The sequence below is a fragment of the Chiloscyllium plagiosum genome, chromosome 1, assembly GCF_004010195.1.
Source record: "Chiloscyllium plagiosum isolate BGI_BamShark_2017 chromosome 1, ASM401019v2, whole genome shotgun sequence".
NCBI classification, from domain to species: domain Eukaryota; kingdom Metazoa; phylum Chordata; class Chondrichthyes; order Orectolobiformes; family Hemiscylliidae; genus Chiloscyllium; species Chiloscyllium plagiosum.
Genome location: NC_057710.1, coordinates 46,251,709 through 46,277,983, shown reverse-complemented (window position 1 = coordinate 46,277,983; position 26,275 = coordinate 46,251,709). Strand labels below are relative to the sequence as shown.

The window sequence follows — 26,275 nt, the reverse complement described above, 5'->3', positions numbered from 1 at the left end:
CCTCTGCCCCTACTAAAACATTTAAACCCTGGAACCTGCAACAGCCAATCCTGTCCCTGTTCTACCCATGTCTCCGTAATAGCCACAACATCGAAGTCCCTGGTACCAACCCACGCTGCAAGTTCACCTACCTTATTTCGTATACTTCAATTCATATACTTCATTGCAATTGTACCAGCCTCCCCCACTTCCTCTGGCAGCTCGTTCCATACACGCACCACCTTCTGTGAAAACGTTGCCCTTTAGTTCCCTTTTAAATCTTTTCCCTCTCACCCTAAGCCTATGCCCTCTAGTTCTGGACTGCCTGACTGCAGGGAAAAGATCATGTCTATTTACTGTATCCACACCCCTCATGATCTTGTAAACCTCTATAAGGTTACCCTTCAGCCTCTGATGCTCCAGGGAGAACAGCCCCAGCCTATTCAGCCTCTCCCTTTGGCTCAAATTCTCCAACCCTGGCAACATTCTTGTAAGTCTTTTCTGAACTGTTTCAATTTTCACAACATCCTTCTGACGAGACCAGAATTGCACACACTATTCCAAAAGTGGCTACCCAATGTCCTGTATAGCTGTAGCTCTGACCAATAAAAGAAAACATACCAAATGCTTCTTCACTATCCAAAATACAACTCCGCTTTCAAGGAACTCAGAACCTGCACTTCAAGATCTCTTTGTCCAGCAACACTCTCAAGACCTTACCATTAACTGTATCAGTCCTGTCCTGATTTGCCCTTCCAAAATCCACTACCTCACATTTGTGCAGGGATAGCACAATGGAGAAAGGGGAGAGAGATGAAGGAGTGAAGGGAGGGGATAGAATCGGGGACAGGAATGTGGAGCATGGTGATGGGGTTTGAATTGGGTTCTCTATCCACCCTTTCAGGTAGTAGTCATATAGCACAGAAACAGACCCTTCAGACCAACCAATCCATGCCAAATATAATCCCAAACTAAACTCGTCCACCTGCCTGCACCTGCCCCAAATCCCTCCAAATTTTTCCTATTCATGTATCTCTCCAAACGTCTTTTAAACTTTATAATTATATCCACCACTTTCTCAGCAAGTTCATTCCACACGTGCACCACCCTCTGTATAAAAGATTTGCCTCTTGTCTTTTTTAAATTTCTCTCCTCTTAAAAGTAAATCCCCCATCCTAGGGATGACACAACTACCATTAACTCAACCTATCTATACCCCACACTATTTCATAAACTTCTATTGTATCGCCTCTCAACCTCCTGCACTCCAGTGAAGAAAATCCCAGCCTATCAAACCTTTCTTTATAACTCAAACCTTCCATACCTGGTAACATACTGGTCAACGTCTTCTGAACCCTCTCCAGCTTGATAATATCCTTGCTGTAACTGGGTGACCAGATCTAGACACAGCATTCCAGACAAAGCCTCACCAATGTCCTGTACAACATCAACATGACTTTCTAACTCCTTTACTCAAAGGACTGAGCAGTGAAGGCAAGCGTTCCAAATGCCTTTTAAACCACCTGTTTATATGTGATGTAAACTTCAAAGAATTATGTATCCGCATCCCTAAGTCCCTCTGTCCTATAACACTTCCCCAAGGCCCTACCATTAGTTGTGTAAGCCCTACCCTTGTTTGTTGTACCAAAATGCAATACCTCACATTTTTCCAGATTGAACTCCGTCTGCCATTTTTCAGCCCATTGACCCATTTGATCAAGATCCCTTTGTAATCGTAGAAAACCTTTTTCATTGTCTACAATGCCAGCAGTGTTGGTGTCATCCGCAAACTTACTAACAATGCCTTCTATATTCTCATCCAAATCATCTATATAAATGACAAGCAAAAGAGGACCCAGAAAAGATCCACATGGAACACCGCTTGGTCATAGGCCTCCAGTCTGAAAAGCAACCCTCCACCTTACTGTCTTTTGCTGCTCAGCTAATTATGTATCAAACTGGCTAGCTCATCCTGAATCCCATGTGTCCTAACTTTACTAATTAGTCTACCATGTGAAACCTTGTCAAAGGTTTTACTAAAGTCCAAATAAACAACGTCTGCTGCTCTGCCATCATCAGTCTTTTTGGTAACTTTCTCAAAAACACTCAATCAAGTTTTGAGACGTGGTTTTCCTCACACAAAATCATGCTGATTATTCTTAATCAACTTTTGCCTCTCTAAATGTCCATAATCCTATCTTTTATAATCACTTCCAGCAACTTATCCACAACCGAAGTTGGACTCATAGGTCTGTAGTTCCCAAGTTTCTCATTATAGTCTAAGCCCCTTCAAAATCTTGTGTATTATGTGGAAACATCCCTCATTTGTCTGTTTTCCAAATAATATAGATCCAGTGTACTTAGCCTTTTATCACACGAGTCAATCTATTGAAACCACTGTACAGCCTCCAACTCAATTCTGTCCCTAAATATAGAGATTGAAGCTACAGTCAGCCTTACAGGTCTGGTCCCAGTGTTTAAGCAAGCCTTCCTTATTTCTGTGGCAATGTTTTCTGCCACCATTAGCAACGATATCTGTTATACATATAAGAATAAAAATACCAATTAATGAGACAATTTTAATGAAATAGTATAACGAGTTACAGACTACGAAGTAAAGTTTTCTTTGCAATCTGCAATAATCACAGTGCCACATGTATAGTATGGAATCATTTGTGTACTGGTGTCAATGAACAGATCCTATTCCTGTATTCTGATCATATTGTAATACAGGCAAACATGCTATTTGCCTTAATTGCTTACTGTGCCTGAATATGTATGTATGCCAACTCTTTCTGAACATCAGCATTTATAAGTTTCACACCTTTTTAAATATTCTGCTTTTCTTGTTTTTAATACCAAAATGAATACTCACCTTGCACTACCCAGCATATCATTCCATTTGCCACATTGTTGCCCACTCGCTTAGTCTGTCCATATTTCCTTGGAGCCTCTTTATGTCTTCCTCACTTTATAGCTTACATTCCCAACCATCTTTGTATCTTCTACAAGTATGGATTTGTTACTCTTAGTTGCTTTATCTACAAGTACATTATGAATACCTGTGCCCTAAATTTATCCTTGCAGTCTGATACCAGTTGTCGCCTACTGTGACATAGTATTGCTATTATTAGGATCCTATAAACTCTCCCACCAATGTTTCCCTTGTTATTTCTGATCTTAGCGCATACTGTTTTGGCTTTCTTATCTTCTGAGCCAAGATCCTTTCTCACTACTGTCTTTCTATTGTTTTTTTCAATATATTAAATGTCTTGGTTACCTTGTAGCTGTATCCCTGCAATTTCAGTTATTTACCTCTATCTGAGTGACTGTCTGAATGCATGAAACAAGGAAAATAAACCAATGAGCAGTCTAATTTCCCTTCCCTTCCTCCCTTTGAGTTTAAATGTTCTCCATGTCCCTGCTTATTTTGTCAGGCCAGAGATCTCATCCTAATTCACATGAAACCCATTTGAACAGCTCCCTCTGTATTTCTGTTAAGAATCAAAGGCCTTTTTTCTTACACCATTCTTTGAGTCACCACATTGATGTTTGAATTTGCTGTACATTATGCCAGTAGCTGTGTGGCTCAGTAAATTAATCAGACGTTGTGACATTTTTTTATTATACGTTGCTGGGATGTGGTCATTGCTTGCATTTATTGCCTTTTTCTAATTGCCTGGACAGCAGTTACAGGTCACGTACATTGCTGTGAGTCTGGAATCATGGATGCCAGGCAAGGATGGCATTTTCCACCCCTAAAGGACAATGAGATGGGTTTTTAATGACAAATAATTTTATGGACATCATTTGACTTTTAATTTCAGTTTTTAAAAATTATACTCAAAATCCATCTGCCACAGTGGAATTCATATTCATTACATTAGGCTGGGTTGTGAATTATTAGTCCAGTGACATTATTTCTATGCCACCATCATCTTACTTTTGACCATGGAATCAGGTGAGTTTGAGGAATTACATCATTGGTAATTCGAAGTATGCTTCCACAACTTGTGAAAAACACAACTTTCGGAACTCCCACTTGCAGTTAGAGAGGACAGAACTCTTGGTTCATTCACAATTTTCAATAAATTTAAATATTGTCAGTTTTAAAAATGAACTTCAATGAATAGCTTATTTGTTTTAAAAAGTCAATCAATGCATAAAAATTGCTTAGGAATATTTATATGGACTGATTTTTGAAAGCCATTTTTCAGTTACCTGCTTGTTTACTGACTTGTCTTACATTTGATAATTCTGAAAAGACTTTGCTTCTTTTGTTTCGGATCACTTGCAGGCTCTAGTGGCCAACATTAAGTATTTCAGGTTTACAAGGTTAAAAATCACACAACATCAGGTTATAGTCCAATAGGTTTAATTCGAAGCACTAGCTTTCAGAACACCACTCCTTCATCAGGTGGATGAAGGAGCGGCGGTCCGAAACCACCTGACGAAGGAGAGGTGCTCCCAAACGTAGTGCTTCCAATTAAACCTGTTGGGCTATAACCTGGTGTTGTGTGATTTTTAACTTTGTACACCCCAGTCCAACACCCACATCTCCAAATCAGGTTTACAAGAGATTTTTATTTGGTATTTTCAGCTCTTGGGGATCATAGTTCACAATATTCCTCCTCAAATAATCCATTCTAGATGATAAAAATAAATGCACTTAAGAAAAATGACCCATTTGTGGGTTACCTTCTCGTGGTTAATTGGTGGTCTTCAGTATGTGATAATTTGAACTTCACAATTGATGAACTGAAAACAAAGGAGATGAGATAAAATCTTGGCAATATTAAAACTATAATTACCATTAATCAGTTCTGTTAAAAGATTGTCAGCTAAACTGGAATTTTTCGAGAAAGCCCACATTGTTGCATAGATCAAACCGTAAGCTTCAAAGGCAATGCGTGTTTGGAATTTCACTTATTTTCAACATCCTACTCATTGGACCTAAAGGTGTATGAACAGTAAGTTTGACATGTAGCCCAACAAGTCTGCTCCACCATTCAGTGGGTCCGTGGCTGATCTGATAATTCTCAACTGCACTGTACAGCCTTTTTCCCATAACTCTTGATTCTCTTACTGATTAAAAATCTATCTCCGCCTTGAATGTACTTAATGACCTAGCCTCGACAGCCTTCTTGTAAAGAATACCACAGCTTCTTTATCCTCTGAGAGAAGATGTTTCTCCTCATCTCTGTCTCAAATGTAAAGCTCCTTATTCTGCGATATGCTCTCTGGTCTTGGACTCCTTCAAGAGAATGCGTCTCTCCTGTCATGTCTTCTAAGAATCTTCTGTCTTTCAATAAAATCACCTTTGATTCTTCGAAATACCAATGAGTACAAATCTAACCTGCTCAACCTCTGCTCATAAGACAGCCCCTCCATACCTGCTGTCAACCTAGTGAGCTACTGTGGACCAGCTCCAATGTCCGGATATTTGTCTTTCGATAAGGGCCTCAGAACTGTTCACACTGTTCCAGCTATGGTCTGACTAGTGCCTCATATTGTTTGAGCATAACTTTCCGAACTTTGAACTCTATTCACTTTGAATAAAGACCAACATTCCATTTGTCTTCCCTATTACCTGCTGGATCCTGATGCTAGCTTTTTGTGATTCATAGATGAACTCACCCATATCGTTGTGTAGTATTCTGCAGTCTTTCTCTATTTAAATAACATTGAACTTCTTTATCGTTCTGCTAAGATGCATAACCTGTCGTTTTCCCACATTTTTCCTCACTTATTCAACTGGGTCACAACCCTCTACAGACTTTGTGACATCCTCACCACTTGCATTCCCATTTATTTTTCTGTCATCTCCAAACTTGCCTATAGTATGTTCACTTTCCTCATCCAGGCCATTAATATATATTGTAAATAATTGTGATCCCAGCACTGATACCTGTAGCATTCAACTAGTTACAGGTTGCCATCCTGAAAATGACCTCTTATCCCAACTCTCCCTCTCTTCTATTAGTTAGCCAATCCTCCATCCACACTAATATGCTATCTTCAATGCCATAGGCACTTCCTGAAAATCCAAATATATTACATCCACTGCTACTCAGTTGGATAGACTGGGTTTGTTTTCACTGGAACCAGGAGATTGAGGGGCAACCTGATAGAAGTTTATATTAGATTAGATTAGATTACATTACAGCGTGGAAACAGGCCCTTCGGCCCAACAAGTTCACACCGACCCGCCGAAGCGCAACCCACCCATGCCCCTACATTTACCCCTTACCTAACACTACGGGCAATTTAGCATGGCCAATTCACCTGACCTGCACATCTTTGGACTGTGGGAGTAAACCGGAGCACCCGGAGGAAATCCACGCAGACACAGGGAGAACGTGCAAACTCCACACAGTCAGTCACCTAAGGCGGGAATTGAACCCGGGTCTCGGGTGCTGTGAGGCAGCAGTGCTAACCACTGTGCCACCGTGCCACCCACGAATGGCCCTCCAATCCTTGCAGATACTGTGAGTGAAGACAGTTTTAGTATGGAAGGGCAAAATGTGTCGGCGCAGGCTTGGAGGGCCAAGGATTTATATGATTGTAAATGGCATGGAGAGAGTGGATTTTCTCAGGATGGAGGGGTCAATTACTAGGGGGCACAAGTTCAAGGTGTGGGGAGGTGCGGGGTGCGCTGTTTAAAAGAGATGTGTGAGGGAATATTTCCACCACAAAAGGTGGAGAGTGCCTGGAGTACATTGCCAGAGGAGGTGATGGAAGCAGACACAATAGTAGCATTCAAGAAGCACCTGGAAGAATGTGAATAGGAAGGGAATAGAGGGATGCAGATATTGTGAGTGAAGACAGTTTTAGTATGGAAGAGCAAAATGTGTCACGCAGGCTTGGAGAGCCAAGGATCCTGTTCCTATGCTTTTTGTTCTTTGTTCCACCTCGAAAAAAGTCTGATAAATTTGTCGATATGATTTCCCCTTCATGAAGCCATGCTAATTCTGTTCGATCATATTATGTATTATGAACACCAACTAGCCATGAAACAACACGACCAGCTATTCTTAGTAGCCACACATGCAGATATCAAGCAATATGAGTTCGACTGGGACAACACTACTGTTATAGGACAAGCCAAACCGAGAACAGCCAGGGAATTCCTAGAGGCATGGCACTCATCCACAGATTCTATCAACAAACACATCGACCTGGACCCAATATACCGGCCACTGCAGCGGACAGCTGGAACTGACAACCGGAAGCGGCAGAGACAAACCAGTATAAATGCCGGAGGAAACAACACAGAAGCGCTTCACAGGAGGCTCCCAAGCACTGAGGATGTCACCTAGACAGGGGACGAAACGTCTGCAACACAAATTCCCAGCTCGGCGAACAGAACCATAACAACGAGCACCCGAGCTACAAATCTTCTCACAAACTTTGAACATATTATGTATTTTTAAATGCTTTGAAAATACAACTTTTAGAACACAGTCTAGCATTTTTCCAATAACACTCATTAAGCTAACTGGCCTTTTGTTATTTTTTCGGCTTCTTCCCTTTTTAATAAAGCTGTTATATTGACTGTTTCCCAATACTGTGGAGGACTTTTCTAATGATTTCTGGAAGATTGCTAGCAATATATCAACTTTCTCTGTAGCTACTTCCTTTAATGTACTAGGATGCATCCTGTCAGGTCTAGGGGATTTTATCTTCTCTAGCTCCACTGATTTCCCTAGCACTTTTAAGTGACATTTCTTGTATTTATTTTCTCTCCTTTTGCCCCTTGATTATTTGGTAATTTTGTAATGCTATTAATGTTTTCTACTGTGAAACCTGATGCATAGTATTTGTCATTTCATAGTTCCCCATTATTAGCCCCTCAGCTTTTTCCTTATAAATATTTAAATAAGCTTGATATGACTTGTGAGTTTACTTTCACCCTTCTCATTTTTTTTAGTTTATCTTTTGTTGGTTTTTAAAACTTTCCCAATCCTCTGACTTACTACTAATCTTTGTCACGTTATATGCTTTTTCATTCAATTTGATGCTATTTTTAACTTCTCCAGTTAACCATGGTTAGCTTATTCCCTTCTTTAACTCCTTCAACTTCACAAGAATGTGCCTTTGCTGTGAGCCATGAATTATTTTCTTAAATGTTGAATGTTGTTCCTTAACTATCTTTGCTGCTAAATGCCTTTTCCCCAATCCACTCCCGCCATTTCCACCTTCATTACTTTGTAATTACCGTTAGTTAAGTTTAGAACAGTTGTTTCCGACTCAAGTTTCTCCCTCTCAAGCTGAATGTTAAACTCTGTAACAATATAGTCACGGTGTCCTAGGGAACCTTTTACTTTGGCATCATTTATTACACATCACTAGGTCTAAAATAGCCTGTTGGAATCACAGGATACTTTTCTAGGAAGCTGTCCCAAATATACTCTGAATTCATTCTCATGGCTTCCTGTGCCAATTTGATTATCCCAAGTTACATAAAGATTAAAGTCACCCATGATTAATATACTGCATTTGTTACATGCTGCCATGATCTCCTGATTTATTCTATATTCCACCATATAGCTACTGTTGGGGTCCTGTAGACTATTTCTACTCTTCTTTCCCTTTTTATGTTCTACCTCCATCCAAATGGATCTAAGATTATTTCTTGCAATTGTACTTATTCCATCCATATCAACAATCCTATTGTTTCTTTCCTGTCTGTCCTTTGAAAAATCACATACTGCTGATGTTCAGTTCCTAGCTTTAATCTCCTTAAAATCACATGGTCGTAAGATCAGACCCTTTAATGTGTATTTGTGCTGTTAAGTCATTTATTTTGTTCTGAATACTGTGTGCATTCAGGTAAAGAACTACTAATTTTGTCTTTTCCCCCTTTGACACTATTTATTGTTGTTTAGTTATGTTTGTAGACTCTGTCCCTTTCTGACCCACGATGGATATTGTTATCTAAATAGCTGCAATATCCCTTTGCCTTGTAAGCCTATGTTTTCCCGCTTATTAAATCCATTCCCCTTCTGATTAATTTATGTCCTCTGTAGAGCACTAGTTATTTGATTTGCCAGAACATTGGTCCCTGTATGGTTCAAATGAGGCACATATAACCAGGTCAGCTTCCTTCTATCCCAGGTCTGGTCCTATACACCATAAACTGAAAACTATTTCACCCACAGCAATCTTTGAGCCACTCATTTATCTCTTTGACTTCCTTTACCCTGTGTCAGTTTGCCCATGACTGGTACTAATTCAGAGATTATCTGGAGCAAAATGTCCAGGTAACTTTCCTGTTTCCTAAGGTGGCACAATCTCTACAATTCAAACTACAGCTCCTCAACTTGGATCTGAACTTCCTTGAGCTGTAAAGACTGAGTACAGATGTTTGCTCTGAATCATATTGATGTCCAACAGTTTCCACATGTTTCAGCAAGAACACCTGTCATGCCATCACTGTTGTATTTGGTTTAACTGACGATTTATTAGTTGAGATTTCCTGCTCTTTACACTTCACTCTAATGATATTTTGTTCTTTTATAAACTAAAGGAAAAAAAACTCACCAATATTAATCTAATACTTGAGCAATTATTTTTAAGAAAATATTGAAGTAAAACACTAGAGACCTAAAGAAACTAAAGACCTTACTTTTTCTTTAAAGAATAAAAATATTCAACAATCCTCACCAAGTAACTGGTTTCACTGGAGGTCAGTCTCTTGATCCATGTCTTTTATCCTCTTCATCTGCCTGTCGCTCTGGACAATGTACTTCTTACAAAGACCCTAGTTAAAGCACTTCTGTCCTCCTTTTCCACTTTGAACCAAATTTCCAATAGAATAGTCAGTATCTTGCTCAGTCTTTGTTCTACTCAGCTGAGGTCTTGTGCACACTGACAGTGCTCCTTAGTAACTGCACAGAAAATGACTTTCCATTCTTATAAATGTCTTTTCAGAGAAATTGTTGAGCGACAGCTATCAACATCTCATTTAGAGAAAAGAATTCAAAAGGTGGAATCCCACCAGCCAACATCAGGCAGCTACCTCCTCTAAGAATACATTAACAGAATATTAAAAGAGTAACACTATTAAACACATGCTCAGAAATCTTGAAAAATACAAGTAGAAGTAACCTATTTTAATTAATGCACTTCTTTTCTCATCCTTTCACTTTTATGTTAGAGTAGAGTGAAGATGTTCTTGAAAGCTTCATGTCATTGGATGTGTCAGAAATGGCAGAAGCACATGATGAGATCATGGGGTACCCTATTCTAGTTCTAAGAAGGGGAGGTGAGAGAAGGATAGTTTGTGATAGGGTGGAGCTCCACCCTTTTGTCCTGTTTTTCCACCCTCCCAACCCCCAAACCATCCCAAAATAATATGTTTAAAGTTATTGCTTTTCTAATTTTACCCCATGTAGATGGAAAATCACAAACCTGAGACGTTACCTGTACATTTCTTGCCAAATCTGCATATTTCCATCGTTTTTGTTTTTATTTCAGGTTTCTAGTTTCTTTGGATGTAGGTTTGCTCACTGAGCTGGAAAGTTTGTTTTCAGACGTTTCATCACCATACTAGGTAACATCTTCAGTGAGCCTCCAGACGAAGCACTGCTGATGAGTCCTGCTTTCTATTTATATGTTCAGGTTTCTTTGGATTGTGATGTCATTTCTTGTTCTTTTTCTCAGGGGTGGTAAATGGCGTCCAAGTCAATGTGTTTGTTGATAGAGTTCCAGTTGGAATGCCATGCTTCTAGGAATTCTCATGCGTATCTCTGTTTGGCTTGTCCTAGGATGTCCCAGTTGAAGTGGTGTCCTTCCTTATCGGTATGTAAGGATACTAGTGAGAGAGGATCATGTCATTTTGTGGCTAGTTGAGGATGTTCAGGTATCCTGGTGGCTAGTTTCCTGCCTGTTTGTCCAATGTAGTGTGTGTTACAATTCTTGCATGGTATTTAGTAAATGACATTAATTTTGCTTGTTGTCTGTATAGGGTGCTCCAAGTTCATTAGCTCCACTTTTAGTGTGTTGGTGGGTTTGTGGGATACCATGATGCCAAGGGGTCTGAGTAGTCTGGCAGTCATTTCCAAGATGTCGTTGATGTAGGGGAGAGTGGCTAGGGTTTCTGGATGCGTTTTATCTGCTTGTTTGGGTTTGTTGCTATCAAATCAGCAGACTGTGTTCATTGGGTACCCACGAGTATCCAAACAGAGGCTTCACTTCATCTGGAGGCTCACTGAAGATGTTATCTAGTATGGTGATGAAACGTCTGAAAATGAACCTTCGAGCTCAGCGAGCAAACCTCCATCCAGAACCTCAACCTGAGCTACAAATCTTCTCAAAAACTCATGAGTTTCTTTTGGAGATCAGTTACAGCTTTTTACTGAAAATACAAGGAAAGGTCAAATTTAAAATTAGTTTGTTTAAGCATTATTGACCCATAATTTACTTTGTTGTTTCCAGTTTACAGATGGCATCGTAAAAGTTCAGGCTGCACTGGGGAATATTTCCAGCAAAAGAGAGAGGATAAAAACTTTGTATAAGAAGAGTAAGTACAGACTACTCTGTTTAAAGCAAGTTTGAGCTATGTAGATTGCACTTGTGCTAATTCTTCATGTTTTTCTTGTCTGCAAAGAGATTTTGAACATTTACATCCTTCATTTCGCTATTGCTCATAAAAGTATCTCTTGACCCATTTCCTTTTAAAAGTCATTTTCTTAAATTTAGGAGCTAAGATGGAAAACAAATAGCACAGCTATAGATGTGATGAAAAAATTGGAGAAATAGAGAAAGGATGAATCAAGAAGTGGTAATCAAGTAACTGCAAGTTTAGGCTTCAGAGCTTTGGTAGTGTACGTTAAACAGAAAAGTGAGAACTTTCATGTTTTTAGGAAGAGAAATTGGAAGTCCACACAGTAGAATAATGTTGGCCCTTTTAGATGCAAGACAATCTTGACCATTTTTAGAATATATAGGGAACAGAGTGTTGAGGGAAAAAATGAGACTTAAGTTGTTGGTGACAGCTTCAGCAGTGGAGGTGGTACTGATAATCTGTTTCTAGTCAGGTGATTATTGCTCTCAGCTGTACTAGGAGGAAAGAGGATTTGGTTGGCTCTGTTACTGGATGTCTGTTTGCGATGCAGAGTGATTCCAACATTGTGAACTCAATTCCTGTACTTGCTGAAGTCATTATAAAGTTTCTTCCTTGTTTATCTCGCCTGAGGTGTGGTGATCCTTAAAATAAGCCGTGACTAGATGTCGCTGTCTAATGCGAATATAGCTATCTGGTCATAGAGATGTACAGCACAGAAACAGACCCTTTGGTCCAACTTGTCCATGCTGACCAGATATCCCAACACAATCTAGAACCACCTGCCAGCACCTGGACCATATCCCTCCAAACCCATCCTATTCATATACCCATCCAGATGCCTTTTAAATGTTGCAATTGTACTAACCCTCCAGGGAAAACAGCCCCAGCCTATTCAACCTCTCCCTACAGCTCAAATCTTCCAACACTGGCGACATCCTTGTAAAGTTTTTTCTGAACCTGTTCAAGTTTCACAACATCCTTCGGGTAGAAAGATAGGAACAAGAATTGAGCGTGCCCTGCTGTTTAATATGATAATCGTTGATCGAAAATGGCAGTGCCTTTTACTCCACCTGTCCCAAAAACCCTGTACCCTCTTTGTATCATCCTCACCACTTGCTTCCCACCTATTTTTGTGTCATCTACAAACATCTACAAATGCAATCGTACATTTGCTTGTATCATTCAAGTCATGTTATGTGTAATAGTGCTTCAGTATCTCACTAGTTAGCATATGCACCCCCTTCCTAACTCTTGCAGTTAGCCAATCCTGTATCCATGCTCATATTCTATTCCCAACCCTGTGGGCTCTTCAGTAGCTTTATATGCAATATCCTATTTTGGAAATTCAAATATATTGCACCCACTGATTTCTATGTGATGTATCTTGCTTAATACATCCTCAAAGATTTCTGATACTTTGGTGAGGCATGACTTTCATTTCATGAAGCCATGCTGATTGTAATTATATTATACATTTCTAAGTGCTCTGCTTTATGTTCCTTATAATAGACTCTTAACAGTTTCACAATAGCACTTGTTAAGCTAACTTGCCCACAATTACCTTTTTTGTCTCCATCCCTTTTTGAATACAAAAATATACTTGTGAATTGCAAAGGTGGCAAGGGACATAAGTCATTTATTTGGATAAGCCAAGGAAGAAGAAATATTACAAACATTGAGAAAAACAAAATGTGTTTTTCTTATTGCTGAAGAACTTACCTGATCCATTAAAGAACATTGAACATCTAGACGGATTCCTCATGGCAATTTCATACGGGAACTAAGAATTGAGGTTTGAAGTGCTCAGTTAATGCATTGTGCAATTGACTCTAATTTTATAGGTACATAAATGGATGGAGTAAAGCTGTTACGCATCACAAGGCATCTCAAAGAAATTGGGCTTTCCAGAATTCATTTGAAGTTGGTCAAAGAAGCAGATGCTCATAGCAGTAGCATTTCTTTGTCTGCCTTTATCCATATCATCATCTTGTGCATCTCTTCGATTTTTCCTTGTGATCTGATATCTAAAAAAAAACTGTCCTAATTTCTCCAACTTGACCTTACAGAGAAAACATAAATTCTCTCTCCCTGAATTGGAAAGTCTTCTCTTAACCATGTCATGGTCCTTCACATATCTCCTAAATTGTTGCACAAAACTGTGCAGATCTCTAACTGCAGCCTGGCCAAAACATTACAAAGCTTAAGCACAATTTCCTATGCAATTGTGCCATAACACCTATCGCACCTCTCTGTACTTCTCTGCTTTATGCTTCCTACGTCACTCCTTTTCAGTAGGCATTGGTATCATCACTGTTTGGTACATCTTCAAGTTTGGTATCATCGGCAAATTGGCCTACTTACTTTGCATTCCATATCCAATGTTTTTACATATATCAAAACAGCAGTGGTCCATGCACTGGTCCTTGAAGAACACCTCCTTCTACTATCCCCCAGTCTGCAAAACAACTTACCACCACTTGCTGTTTTATTTCCTTTTTATCAAAGTTGACAATGGTTCCCCAATTCCTTGAGACTGAATTCTGATAAAAAGCCTGTTGTCTATACTTGGTTAGTTGTTTTCTTGAAAATCCATATAGAAGCATTCATTGTATTATCTTCAATAATCTTCTCCACTAATTTATTTACTCATGGGTTGCCTGAACCAGCATTAATAGCCATTCCTTAGTTGCCCTTAAGAAGGTAGTGGTGAGCTGCTTCCTTGAACCACTGCACTGCACGTCCTGTGGGTAGACTTCAATGCTGTTAGGGAGAGAGTTCCAGGATTTTGCTCCAGCAATACTGAAGAAATAGAAATATATATTGTCTGGTGTTTGTGTGGCATGCATGTTACTTGCCACTTGTCAGCCCAAGCCTGGATATTATCCAGATCTTGCTGCATTTAGTCAGGGAACTGCTTCAGTATCCGAGAAGTTGCAAATGGTGCTTAATGTTGGGCAGCCATCAGCAAACCTCTCAGGTTTTGGCCTTATGAAGCAGCAAGATGTCTGTGCTTAAGACATTGCCATGTGGAACTCTTGCAGAGGTGTCCCAGAGCTGAGCTGAGCTGGCTGACCTCCAATAACCATATTTATGTTCCTTTGTGCCAGGTATGACTCCAACTTGAGGGATTTCCCTTGAATCCCATTTACTCTGGTTTTGATTCAAAAGTGCAAATAGATTAGTCAAGTGTGATTTTACAAATACTTACAAATATTTTACAAATCTATACTGACTTCCCATAATTAATTCAAATTTCTCCAAGCACCTGTTAGCCATACGTATAATTGGTGGTAAACCAACCAGCACGTAGTTACTCCAAATGCCCTTATGACCTTTCTTGAATAAAGGTGTTACATTTGCTATACTCCACTCTTCATAACCTTCCCTCGTGTGCTGTGAAAACTGAAAGATTATGAGGAATCCTTCTGCTATCTTCACCTCCACTTCCTTTGTATTTCTGAAGTACACATCATCCAGACAGGTAATGTTTTCCACTGTAAGTATAGCCAGCCTTTCCAGCATACCCCATCTGTCCGTTTTCACATGATGAGTTACTTCTATTATCACTGCTTCTGCTGATATTTTGTTTGTATCCTGTTCCTTGGTAAACGTTAATTAAAAGTACTCAATAAGTATTCTTATTTTCCTCTACACCTCGAAGCATATGTCATTTTCTTTGTCATCACTAAGACTCAGCCAGCCTCATAGGAAGTAGTCAAGCTAGGAAGCTGTGGTTTACTAAAGAAATCAAATCTCTTGTCAAGAGGAAGAAGGAGGCTTATGTTAGGATGAGACGTGAAGGCTCAGTTAGGGCACATGAGAGTTACAAGTTAGCTAGGAAAGACCTAAAGAGAGTGTGAAGAGAAGCCAGGAGGGAACGTGAGAAGTCATTGGCAGATGACATCAAGGAACACCCCAAAACTTTCTATAGGTATATCAGGAATGAAAAAATGACTGGAGAAAGATTAGGGCCAATCAAGGATAATTGTAGTTGCACATGGGGTTCAAGGAGCGAGAGGAAGCACTAAATGAATATTTTTCATCAGAATTCACAAATGGAAAAGACAGTGTTGTCGAGGAGAATACTGAGATGCAGGCTACTAGACTAAACAAGATTGAGGTTCACAAGGAGGAGGTGTTGGTAATTTTGGAATGTGTGAAAATAGTCAAGTCCCCAGGCTGGATGGGATTTATTCTAGGATTAGGTAAAAACAATGACTGTAGATGCTGGAAACCAGATTCTGGATTAGTATCCGAGGAGCTGTAAAATCGACGTTTCGGGCAAAAGCCCTTCATCAGGAATACAGGGATTTATTCTAGGATTCTCTGGGAAGCCAGGAAGGAAATTGCCAAGCCTTTGGCTTTGATCTTTATGTCGTCATTATCTACAGGAATAGTGTCAGAAAACTGGAGGATAGAAAATGTTATCCCCTTGTTCAAGAAGGGGAGTAGAGACTGGTCTGTTAATTATAGACCAGTGAGCCTTGCTTCAGTTGTGGGTAAAGTGTTGGAAAAGGTTAGGAGAGATAGGATTTATGATCATCTAGAGAGGAATAAGTTGATTAGGGGTAGTCAACATGGTTTTGTGAAGGGTAGATCGTGCCTCACAAACCTTACTGTGTTCTTTGAGATGGTGACCAAACAGGTGGATGTGAGTAAAGCAGTTGATGTAGTGTGTATGGATTTCAATAAGGCATTTGATAAGGTTCCCCACAGTAGGCTATTGCGCAAAATACAGAGGCATGGGATTGAGGGTGATTTAGTGGTTTGGATTTGAGATTTGCTAGTTGAAAGAAGACGGAGGATGGTGGTTGATGGAAAATGTTCATCCTGGAGTTCAGTCACTAGTAGTGTACCGCAAGGATCTGTTTTGGAGCCACTGCTGTTGGTAATTTTTATAAATGACCTAGATGAGGGCGTAGAAGGATGGGTTAGTAAATTTGCAGATGACACTAAGATCTGTGGAGTTGTGGATATTGCTGAAGGATGCTACAGGTTACAGAGGGACATGGGTAAGCTGCAGAGCTGGCCTAAGAGGTGGCAAATGGAGTTTAATGCAGAAAAGTGTGAGATGATTCACTTTGGAAGGAGTACAGGAATACAGGGTACTGGGCTAATGGTAAGGTTCTTGGTAGTGTAGATGAGCAGAAAGATCTCGGTGTCCATGTGCATTGATCCCTGAAAGTTGCCACCCAGGTTGATAGGATTGTTAAGAAGGCATACGGTGTGTTAGCTTTTATTAGTAGAGAGATTGAGTTTCAGCGTCACAAGGTCATACTGCAGCTGTATGAAACTCTGGTGAGGCCTCACTTGAAGTATTACGAACACCACATTACAGAAAGGATATAGAACATTACAGCGCAGTACAGGCTGTTTGGCTTTGGAAAGAGTTCAGAGGAAATTTACTCTGATGTTGCCTGGTATGGAGGGAAGGTCTTATGTGGAAGGGCTGAGGGACTTGAGCTGTTTTCATTAGAGAGTAGAAGGCTGAGAGGTGACTTAATTGAGACATACAAGATAATCAGAGGGTTAGGTAGGGTGGACATTGAGATCCTTTTTCCTCGGATGATGATGGCATGCACGGGGGACATAGCTTTAAGTTGAGGGATGATAGATATAGGACAGATGTCAGAGATAGTTTCTTTATTCAGAGAGTAGTAGGGGTGTGGAACGCACTGCCTGCAACAGTATTCGACTCGCCAACTGTAAGGACATTTAAATGGTCATTGGATAAACATATGGATGAAAATGGAATAGTATAGGACAGATAGGCTTCAGGATGTGCAGGGTCAGGTGAATTGGCCATACTAAATTGCCCGTAGTGTTAGGAAATGGGTAAATGTTGGGGTATGGGTGGGTTTCGCTTCGGCGGGTCGGTGTGGACTTGTTGGGCCGAAGGGCCTGTTTCCACACTGTAATCTAATCTAATCTAATCTAATCTAATCTTTATTCAGAGAGTAGTAGGGGTGTGGACCGCACTGCCTGCAACAGTATTCGACTCGCCAACTGTAAGGACATTTAAATGGTCATTGGATAAACATATGGATGAAAATGGAATAGTATAGGACAGATAGGCTTCAGATTGGTTCCACAGGTTGGCGCAGCATCAGGTGCCGAAGGGCCTGTACTATACTGTAATGTTCTATGTTTGTGTTACCTATTTAACCATAATAGCATACGGCGCTGGAACTAATCCTGAGATCAGTACCTTTATAATACTATTAACCTTCCTCCTTAAAGCCTGAAAATCTGCCCTATGACCACAATATCTTGCTTTTCTATCATTAGTACGGCTGTGTTGCAAAACCTCTGGCTCACTTACTTTTCTGGATAATATTACCCCCTTTGGTGATGCCTTCAGTTCTGGAACCAGAGAAGCAACACAACATGTAGGACTCTAATGGTAGTTATAGAAGTGAGTTGCTATTCCCTAAACTCTGGAATCTCATGTAGTCACTTGCTCATTGCTGCCATGATCTGGACTGCACTACTTTAATTGTTATCATTTTTGGCTGATTCCAGTGCTGAGGACTGGTTGGGAGTGGCGCATCTCCAAAAACTCCTGCACTTCTTTGCAGTTCCACTTCCGGATGACTGTCCATCAACTGTACTGAGCTCTCATTGTCTGGGTAGACGTCTCTCGGGACATAAAATCCAGGAAACATTTGGAAATTCTGCGCTTGGGCTTCAGCAGCTAGAGACTGCTCCTCCACACACCATTCCCCAATGCTCATGAAACAACTCTTAATATCACATGTCACTGAGAATGCAAACAGAAGGTCTCAGCTGTCCATCCTTGATCTAAAGAAGAAGATCTATATTTCCTCTGTGAGAATATAGTTAGTATCTTGTCCAAGAGACTTTTATCAAGGTGGTCCATTATTTCAGTAGGTGCTATTTTGTGTGGAGAATCCATACCCTTTTAAAAAAAATAACTTGTCCAGTTTCAGTATTACAATATTTGATGGTCCAATGTAAAGCGATAATATGCCTTAATGATTTCTGATAAACTGTCTTTATTGTGCTATGTACATTATAGTAAAATATTTCAAATAATGGGCTGCTTTTCTAGTTGTTCTGTTTGGATGTCTTCCCTTTATATTTAACATGCTTACTTTGGTGGCTTTTACTTTCAATAGTTTTGTGTTATAGGATTTTTGGAGAAGCTGCTGTAGCACAGTTTAGGTCAGCATACATTTCTGGAAATAAGTTGAAGAGATTAAGGACATTCTTTTGTTCTTGTCATCACCTAGTAATCTTTGTACATCAAAGCCGAATAACGTTTTAGCTTTAGGTCATGGTATGTAATCAAACAACTAACTTTACAACATCACCTTGTTATCTCTTGTAGAAGAATATGCAGAACCTTGTTTGTCATTGTCTATTATCAATTGGCATGTTTGATCAAATTTTATTAAAAGTCCTTAAGCATACTGTTGATATTCTGGAATTCATCCTTTTCAAAAAAAATATTCAAAACACTTTTGTTTCTGGATGCTAATATAATCCATTCATGTAGAATCCAAAAAAAACTACTAATTTTCCCCTTTTTAATATAAGAATGTAACTAGTTATTGTATAATTTCTATACTTTCAGTTGATGATCTGATAAAGTACTTGGACCCTCAGTATATTGATAGAATTGCTATCCCAGATGCCATGAAACTAGAATTCATCCTAGCAGGTAACTGTCTGTTTATTGAGGTAAGGAGAACAATGATCTTTTAAATGTTTTGAAATTTAAGACAGATTTTGAGGGGGGAAAAAAAGGAGTGCAGGAAGAAAATTGAATGTTATCTGTTAAACTTTAATGTTCAAAGGTACTTCACAAATTACCTGTGATTATTCATTCATGATTAACTTTACTTTCAAAGTGAAAGATGTGTGTACTTGAGTTTGCTTTAATTTCTAGAAAATTATTGTTTGATCCTTCAAGTTCACAAAAATTGAAGGAGTGAATAAAAGAGATTCTACAGAAATTATAATACACTGCTGACTCATTAACAAGCATGCCAGTGGACATCAGTGAGAAGATAAATAGGAGGAGGAGTGGGCCATACGACCCTTTAAGTCTGCTTCTTCATCCACTATAACTATGGCTGATCTTCGGCATCAACTCTATTTTCTCACAACATTGCTTATTCACCTATTACTATGCCATGTCCAGTACAAGTGCATTATGCAATGAACTTTCACAATGTTTTTAAAAGCTACGAGCTTGAGTCCTCTTAGGTCCTTCCAATTTGGTCCTCCTTGATCTGAAACTATAACCAGTAGTTGTAAAGTCTACATCATGTATGCAACTGTCGAGCCCTCCAAAAGTTTATAAGAGTCAAATAATTGTTATGGGACATTCATATCCACAATGACTGTATTTGTAATTTTCTAATCAGCAAATATCGTACTCCGCTTGTACTAGGATGTCACCACTAACCAATAAAATAGTTTCAGCAATCTACAGTCAACCATAATTTGACAGTGTACTTACTTAAGCGGTGGGTGCCATGGACATGTTATGGCTGGAACTGGCTGAGTTTCAGTGACATTCTTGCATCCTATAGTTGATGTCTGCTGACATTTTATTTGTGGTCAAAGTGCTAAATAATAATTTGAATTCATTGGACTGCTATTAGAATCTGGAAAAGGATAATTGGTGAAATTGAAGGAGACAGTGAATTGGAAAGTAATTAATTGTGACAGTAGTGCTACAAATCCAACTCAGCTTTGAGGACTACACCATATGCTCCTTTACTAAAGGAGTGCACTACATAAAGGGTACAGATGTAGATATTTCTAATTAATCCATTCAAACACGTTATGAGACATGTCTGGGGCAGATAGGGATTGAACCCCAACCTTCTGGCCCAGAGGTGGGTCACTACCACTGTACCAAAAGAGCTCTCTTATCAAGGGCATAATGTATTGCAGTTTCTCACCTGATCATTAAACAAAATTACCAATTTGACAATTGTTGTCATTGCAGTTTCAGTGACCATTATGACTGATTTCCTGTCTTGATTAAGGAAATAGTTTTTAATATGAAAATATTTATTTTGCATTTAATTCTGAGAACAGGATATGTGTGTATTATTTGAGAGACACTATTTTTATTAACTCTGTTTTCTTTGCATTACAGAGGAACATTTTATCCATTCTCAAGTGCGCCTTTTAGAATCTGTGAAAAAGCATCAACCATACCTTGAGAGTGAACACATTAAAGGTAAGTGCAAGCAATTACCTGAGAAAGTGTATCACTTAACTCAATCCTGTCAGTTTTTTTAATCATAGCACTGCTTATTTATCCAGCCAATGGTTCTCATTTTCTTCAAATTTACTGTCTTCTGGGTACAAGTTTGCTCTTAAAATTGGATTAAGGATGTGAAATGGTTGGTTACAACCAAAACTGCCCTTGTCTTTTCCCACTTCTATCCCTTAGCCCAGTTCTCTCTTCCCCCCCCAAATTGCTCTCATTTCCACCTCGTTGCTTTGAATGTGTGGGGACAAATTCTCTATATTAAAGGATATAATGCAAAAATCCAATTTGTTGCTTATGTACTTGCAGCTGTTCCAAACTATTCATCAAAGGTGCAAGCATTGACCCAGGTTCAAATTCAGGAGCAGGTACTGTATGTACTGCAAATATTTAGTATTTCTCTAATTGATTTTCTTATATGGAATGAACGTCAGTTAATGATCAATTGTGGTAAAACTTGTGATACTACAGGCTTTCTTTCTATATGTGTTGTTTTAATTCTTTCTATTTTTTTGAAATAAATGCAACAAAATAAATAAAATCTGCCAGTCCTTTCATCATTTTTATTGATCATTTTGTTTTCATTGGTAATCCTCTTTCTGTCAATTTTTTCTCATGTTTTATTGCAGGATCAATGTAATGCGATTACAAAAGATGTAAGCAAGATGCTGGATGAGTATAACAAAATGGTATCCTTTGGTTTCTATAATCCAGGTTTTTGTAATGGTCTATCAGATTAACTTGATTATAGAATTCTCACTTACAACAGTAACATTGCCTCCTCTTTATGTGGTTTGAAAGAGTCACAGCTGCCTCCTTTAGGGGCAACTCATCTGGATATAGGGGTGGGTGGGAGGTCTGTTTAGCCCCAGACCTGACTTGAGTCTTTTAATCTTGTGATTGTAATGCAGTCAGAATCCACTTCCTTGTTTCACTATTTTGAATTACTTTTGGGTTCTAATATGGATTGATCTTGTCATGTTTAATATTCAGGGAGGAGAAAGTGAGGACTGCAGATGCTGGAGATCAGGGTTGAGAGTGTGATGCTGGAAAAGCACAACAGGTCAAGCAGCATCTGAGGAGTAGGAGAATCGACTTTTCGGGCATAAACTCTTCATCAGAATTGAGGCTTGTGTTCCGGGGTGCTGAGAGATAAAATGGGAGGGTGGCGGGGGGGGAGGAAAGGAGAAGAGAGTGGGAGCGAGGGTAGCTGAGAATGCAATAGGTAGATGAAAGTGGGGAGAAGGGAAAGGTGATGGACAGGTCAGAGAGGACCGTGCCAAGTTGGAGGCTTGGGACTGGGATAATGTGGGCGGAGGGGAAATGAGGAAACTAGTGCAAACCACATTGACCCTGTGTGCTTGCAGGACCCCAAGGCAGAATATGCGGCATTCTTCCTCCAGGAGTCAGGTGGTAAGGGTTGCGGATTGTTTCAGAGAGCATGTCTAGGGCACCCGCACCAACCAACCCCAACACCCCATGACTAAACACTTCAACTCCCTCTCTTACTCCACCAATGCATGCAGGTCCTGGGCCTCCTCCATTGCCAAACCCTTTTTTTCGTTTAAATACCATCACTTGTAGCTAATCCAAATGACATCTAGATGATTTGAAATTTAAACCGTCTCATCAATTAAATATATTTTTAGATGGTTGTAAAAATATATTTCATTGATTTTGTTAACAAGGTTTCTAGTATTTACCATGGCCAAATTTGCAAGTGACACTCTAGAGATAAGTTGTAATAAGAAATTTACAAATAGATATGGATAGAATAGGTCATTGACTAAAATTTGGTAGATGGAGTTTAACATAGGTAAGTGTGAAGTTATCCATTTTGGTCAGAGAAATAGAAAAGCAACTTATTTAAATAGAAATGTCAGGGTGCTTTGGTGTAAAGTGGTGTGGGTGTCTCATGCATGATTTGCAGAAAACGGCTTTGCAGGTACAACAGGTAATTATGGCAAATTGGAATTTTGGCTTTTGTTGCTAAAGGAGAAGTGTATAAAAGTAGGGAAGTAATACTGCAACTGTATAAGCATTAGTGAGACCGCATCTGGAATTTTGTACATAATTTTGGTCCCCTTATTTGAGGAAGAATGTATAAAACAACCTCGATTATCCAAACAAGATGGGTGGGGAGTATTTTGTTCGGATAACTGATCTGATCATAAGCAAAGGAAGCATTTATGGGATCTTGAGATCTTGTTCAGATAATCCGGAATTCGGATAATTGATGTTCGGATAACCGAGATTGTTCTGTAGTTGCACTGGAGGCAGTTCAGAGGAGTTTCACTAGATTGGTTCTCAAGGTTGTCTTAATAAGAGAGATTGAGTGGTTTAGACCTATACGTTTTGGAGTTTAGAAGAACAAGACGAGGTGTACTTGAAACACAATGGCAAAGGGAATTGGTAAAGTAGACATAGAAGGATGTTTCCTCGTGAGCCAATCTAAAACAGAAAATCATAGTTTTAGAGTAAGGGGTAGCAGATTTAAAACAGCTGAGGAAAAATTATTTCTCTCAAAGGGTTGTGAGACTGTGGAATTCACTACCCCAGAGTGCAATGGATGCAGGGGCACTTAAGGAGGTTACAGAGCTATTATTAATTAGTAACAGGTTAAAGGGTTATGTAAAGCAGGCAGAAAAGTGGATTTAAGGCTGAGATGAGATCAGCCATAATCAAGTTAACTGGCAGAGCAGACTCAAGGGCTGAGTTACCTACTCCTGATCCTAGTTCTTATATTCTTGTTAGAATAGGGACTTCTGCAGGGAATTGAACTGCTAATATTTCAAGAATCTCATTGACAGGGGTCAACAGATTTGAGACAAAATGAAAGATGCATTGAGCTTTGGTCCAAAAGTGGGCTATGTCATTTTAAGTGTGTTATAGCAGTTGCTTTTAGTGAATCCATCCCTCATGGTAACTTCAACATGAAATTGTTATTGACATATTTCTCATTTTGACACTTTGTGCTTCCGAAGCACATGAATAAGTAACTTTTTAAAATCAACTTGATTTATTGAATGGAATTTAATTTACATTTGGAGTAAATATTTAAATTTTACAGTTTGAGACCTTTCAGGATCCTATAGATAGTTTGATCTTGACAATGACCTTCAGATTCTACTCCTCTCAAAGCAGTTTGTTCAGTGGGAAGAACTACTAACCAAGCTTGAAGCGGCAAAGCAAATGAAGCCAATCGCTGACTGATATCACATCACATACCCTGGGTGGATCAAAATATTATGTGGAAGTGGAACAAACCATTCTTTTTGCTATCTATATAGTATTGTATATGTAATTAGTAATACTGAAAATATTATTATTTGAAAATATTCTCTAGGATGTATTTCCTATTAAAATGTCTTGCAATTGGAGAACTAGCATTGTATTATAGTGTGGCAGGATGAATGTCCTATTAATTTGGAGTGTCACATTTCTAGGTTTACATTCTAATATTTAAAACTTGAGCTAACCATATAATGTAATTATTCATATTTTAAAAGCAATGGTTTATTCATATTTGCCAATGATTGCCTTCCTTTTACAGCATTTAAAGATTGGGTATTAGTATAATATGATGCAAAACTATTTTGTGCAACCTCTGTAATATAGAATATTTTGCAGTTTACTATCTCATTCGACAGTTTGTTAAGAGGATTGTATATAGTTATATTAAATCCTTTTCTGTTTTGTTGGCTACTATGATAATTAATCTGCAGTCTGAGAACTAAATACAATGTTATGGGAGGGGGGAGGAATTTAATAAGTTCCAGTGCAATCCCTGCCAATTATGGCTAGATACCAAAAGAGTTCACTGAGCACAATATGAAAGGGGGATGGTTTGGTTTGAGCAATATGCTTAAAGAATACATTATACACTTAAAGTCTTGAGCAAAAATTGGTATTAGCGAAAATAGCTAATAAAGTCACCTGGTTATGCCAAGCAAGGTTCTTCCTTTGTATTAGCCATTAGATTAATTTGCTATTGCCCACTCCCAAGGAAATATTAAGACACCTCCCCCTGAAGAAAGGACTCTTGATTAAATTTAAAGAGGTTTGAAGGTCATCTGTGTCCGATATTCCCAGACAGTTTCCCATCTAAGTGTTAACAAGCTCAGACCTGGTTCAGGTTCTGTTTTAATTTGAGCTAATGGAATGGTGGAGCTAATCCAATTTTATGATGATGCAGCAGGTGTTTCCCATTAAGAGGACAAAGCTATGAAAAGCTCGTGAGGGAGATATGACTCATGTAATATTGTTAAAATAAACCAAATCTAAATAACTAAATCAAATGCATATATTAAAGTCCCAAAACTTAGTGGTCATGGAAGTATTCCATTCACTACAATAACTGGATTGCAGTGTGTCATTTCACAGGAATGTCATCACAAGAATTCTAGGCAGTAAACCATGAGTTATCCACTGAGCTGTGCACATGTACATGTACACATGCAGAAAGGGGCAGGTGATGACTAACCAGTCAATTGAGCTATCGTGCATCTGGGCTAGGCATAACCTTTCCAAGCTTTCAAGCCATTTCCCCCTCAGCCAAGAGAAGTAAAACAGTCTGGGCTCAGAACTTATCTAGCAGCAGCTTTGTTTTCCCTGCTTAATTTTTTTTCTTTCCTCTGCCCTTATTCCATCCATTAAAATATAAAATATTACTTGAATATCTTTTCCTTCCACATTGGGGTGTCAGTCATCTACCATCTGGTATCTTAAGTAATTCTATATTTTTTTTAAAGTTGTGGAGTTTCTTTTCCATATCGACCATCTTTTTTTATTCGTTCAATGTTCTTAATGCCACTGCTTCTAAGTTTTCTCATATCTGAACAAATAAATCTTTGGTAATATGTGAACTGCAATGGCACGTGTCAATATTTATATTGTAACAAAACTGCCAACTTTGTCTTGCTTCCTTGACAATATTTTTTATTAAAGTGCAATGGTAACTTTAGTGCAGTGACTGAAGTTTTCATAGTGGGTTTACCTAGGATATGAGCTCATTCATGTGTTAATCTGGGTCCGCTGTTCAGGGCTAAGCTGGAATGTTCCTCCCTTAACGTTGTGAAGGGAAGTTGCAGGAGACTACAGTGAGAAACATCTGATTTTATATTGACCACTTTTGAATTCATTGAGGTCATTTCTGAACACTTGTGGTGCACCCACACGCTGCGTGCGCCAACAATTTCTTCCAACAGTCCCGGATCTTTCACTTCTAACATAGGACTGTGCCGTGTAGGTAATAATTGTATCTTCCAGCCTCATTCCCTGTGTGTCTCAACTAAGGTTAACTTTTATAATATCTGAAATTTCTGCTATTCAACAGTTTAAAAATTTCCCATGTGCTATGTTGTGGTAATTGATGGTTATTAAACAGTGTAACAGTTTATTAGCTGTCAAATGAACCTTTTGCAAGGTTTCGATCATGTCCAGTATTTAAGAGAACCGAGCATGGGGCTCAGGAT

At 39.0% G+C, this 26,275-nt stretch overlaps 1 protein-coding gene across 1 annotated transcript in view; it reads left to right on the top strand.

Moving 5' to 3' along the window:
• dctn3 (dynactin 3 (p22)) overlaps positions 1-25,672 on the top strand; it is a 29,043-nt gene extending 3,371 nt beyond the window's left edge. Inside the window, exons 2-7 of the mRNA XM_043683946.1 lie at positions 11,419-11,503; positions 19,146-19,232; positions 20,685-20,768; positions 21,111-21,169; positions 21,431-21,490; positions 23,925-25,672. Of these exons, the coding sequence (XP_043539881.1) occupies positions 11,419-11,503; positions 19,146-19,232; positions 20,685-20,768; positions 21,111-21,169; positions 21,431-21,490; positions 23,925-24,014 (465 nt within the window). The 3' untranslated portion in view covers positions 24,015-25,672. The remainder of the gene's footprint in view (positions 1-11,418; positions 11,504-19,145; positions 19,233-20,684; positions 20,769-21,110; positions 21,170-21,430; positions 21,491-23,924) is intronic.
• Positions 25,673-26,275: the final 603 nt, after the last annotated feature.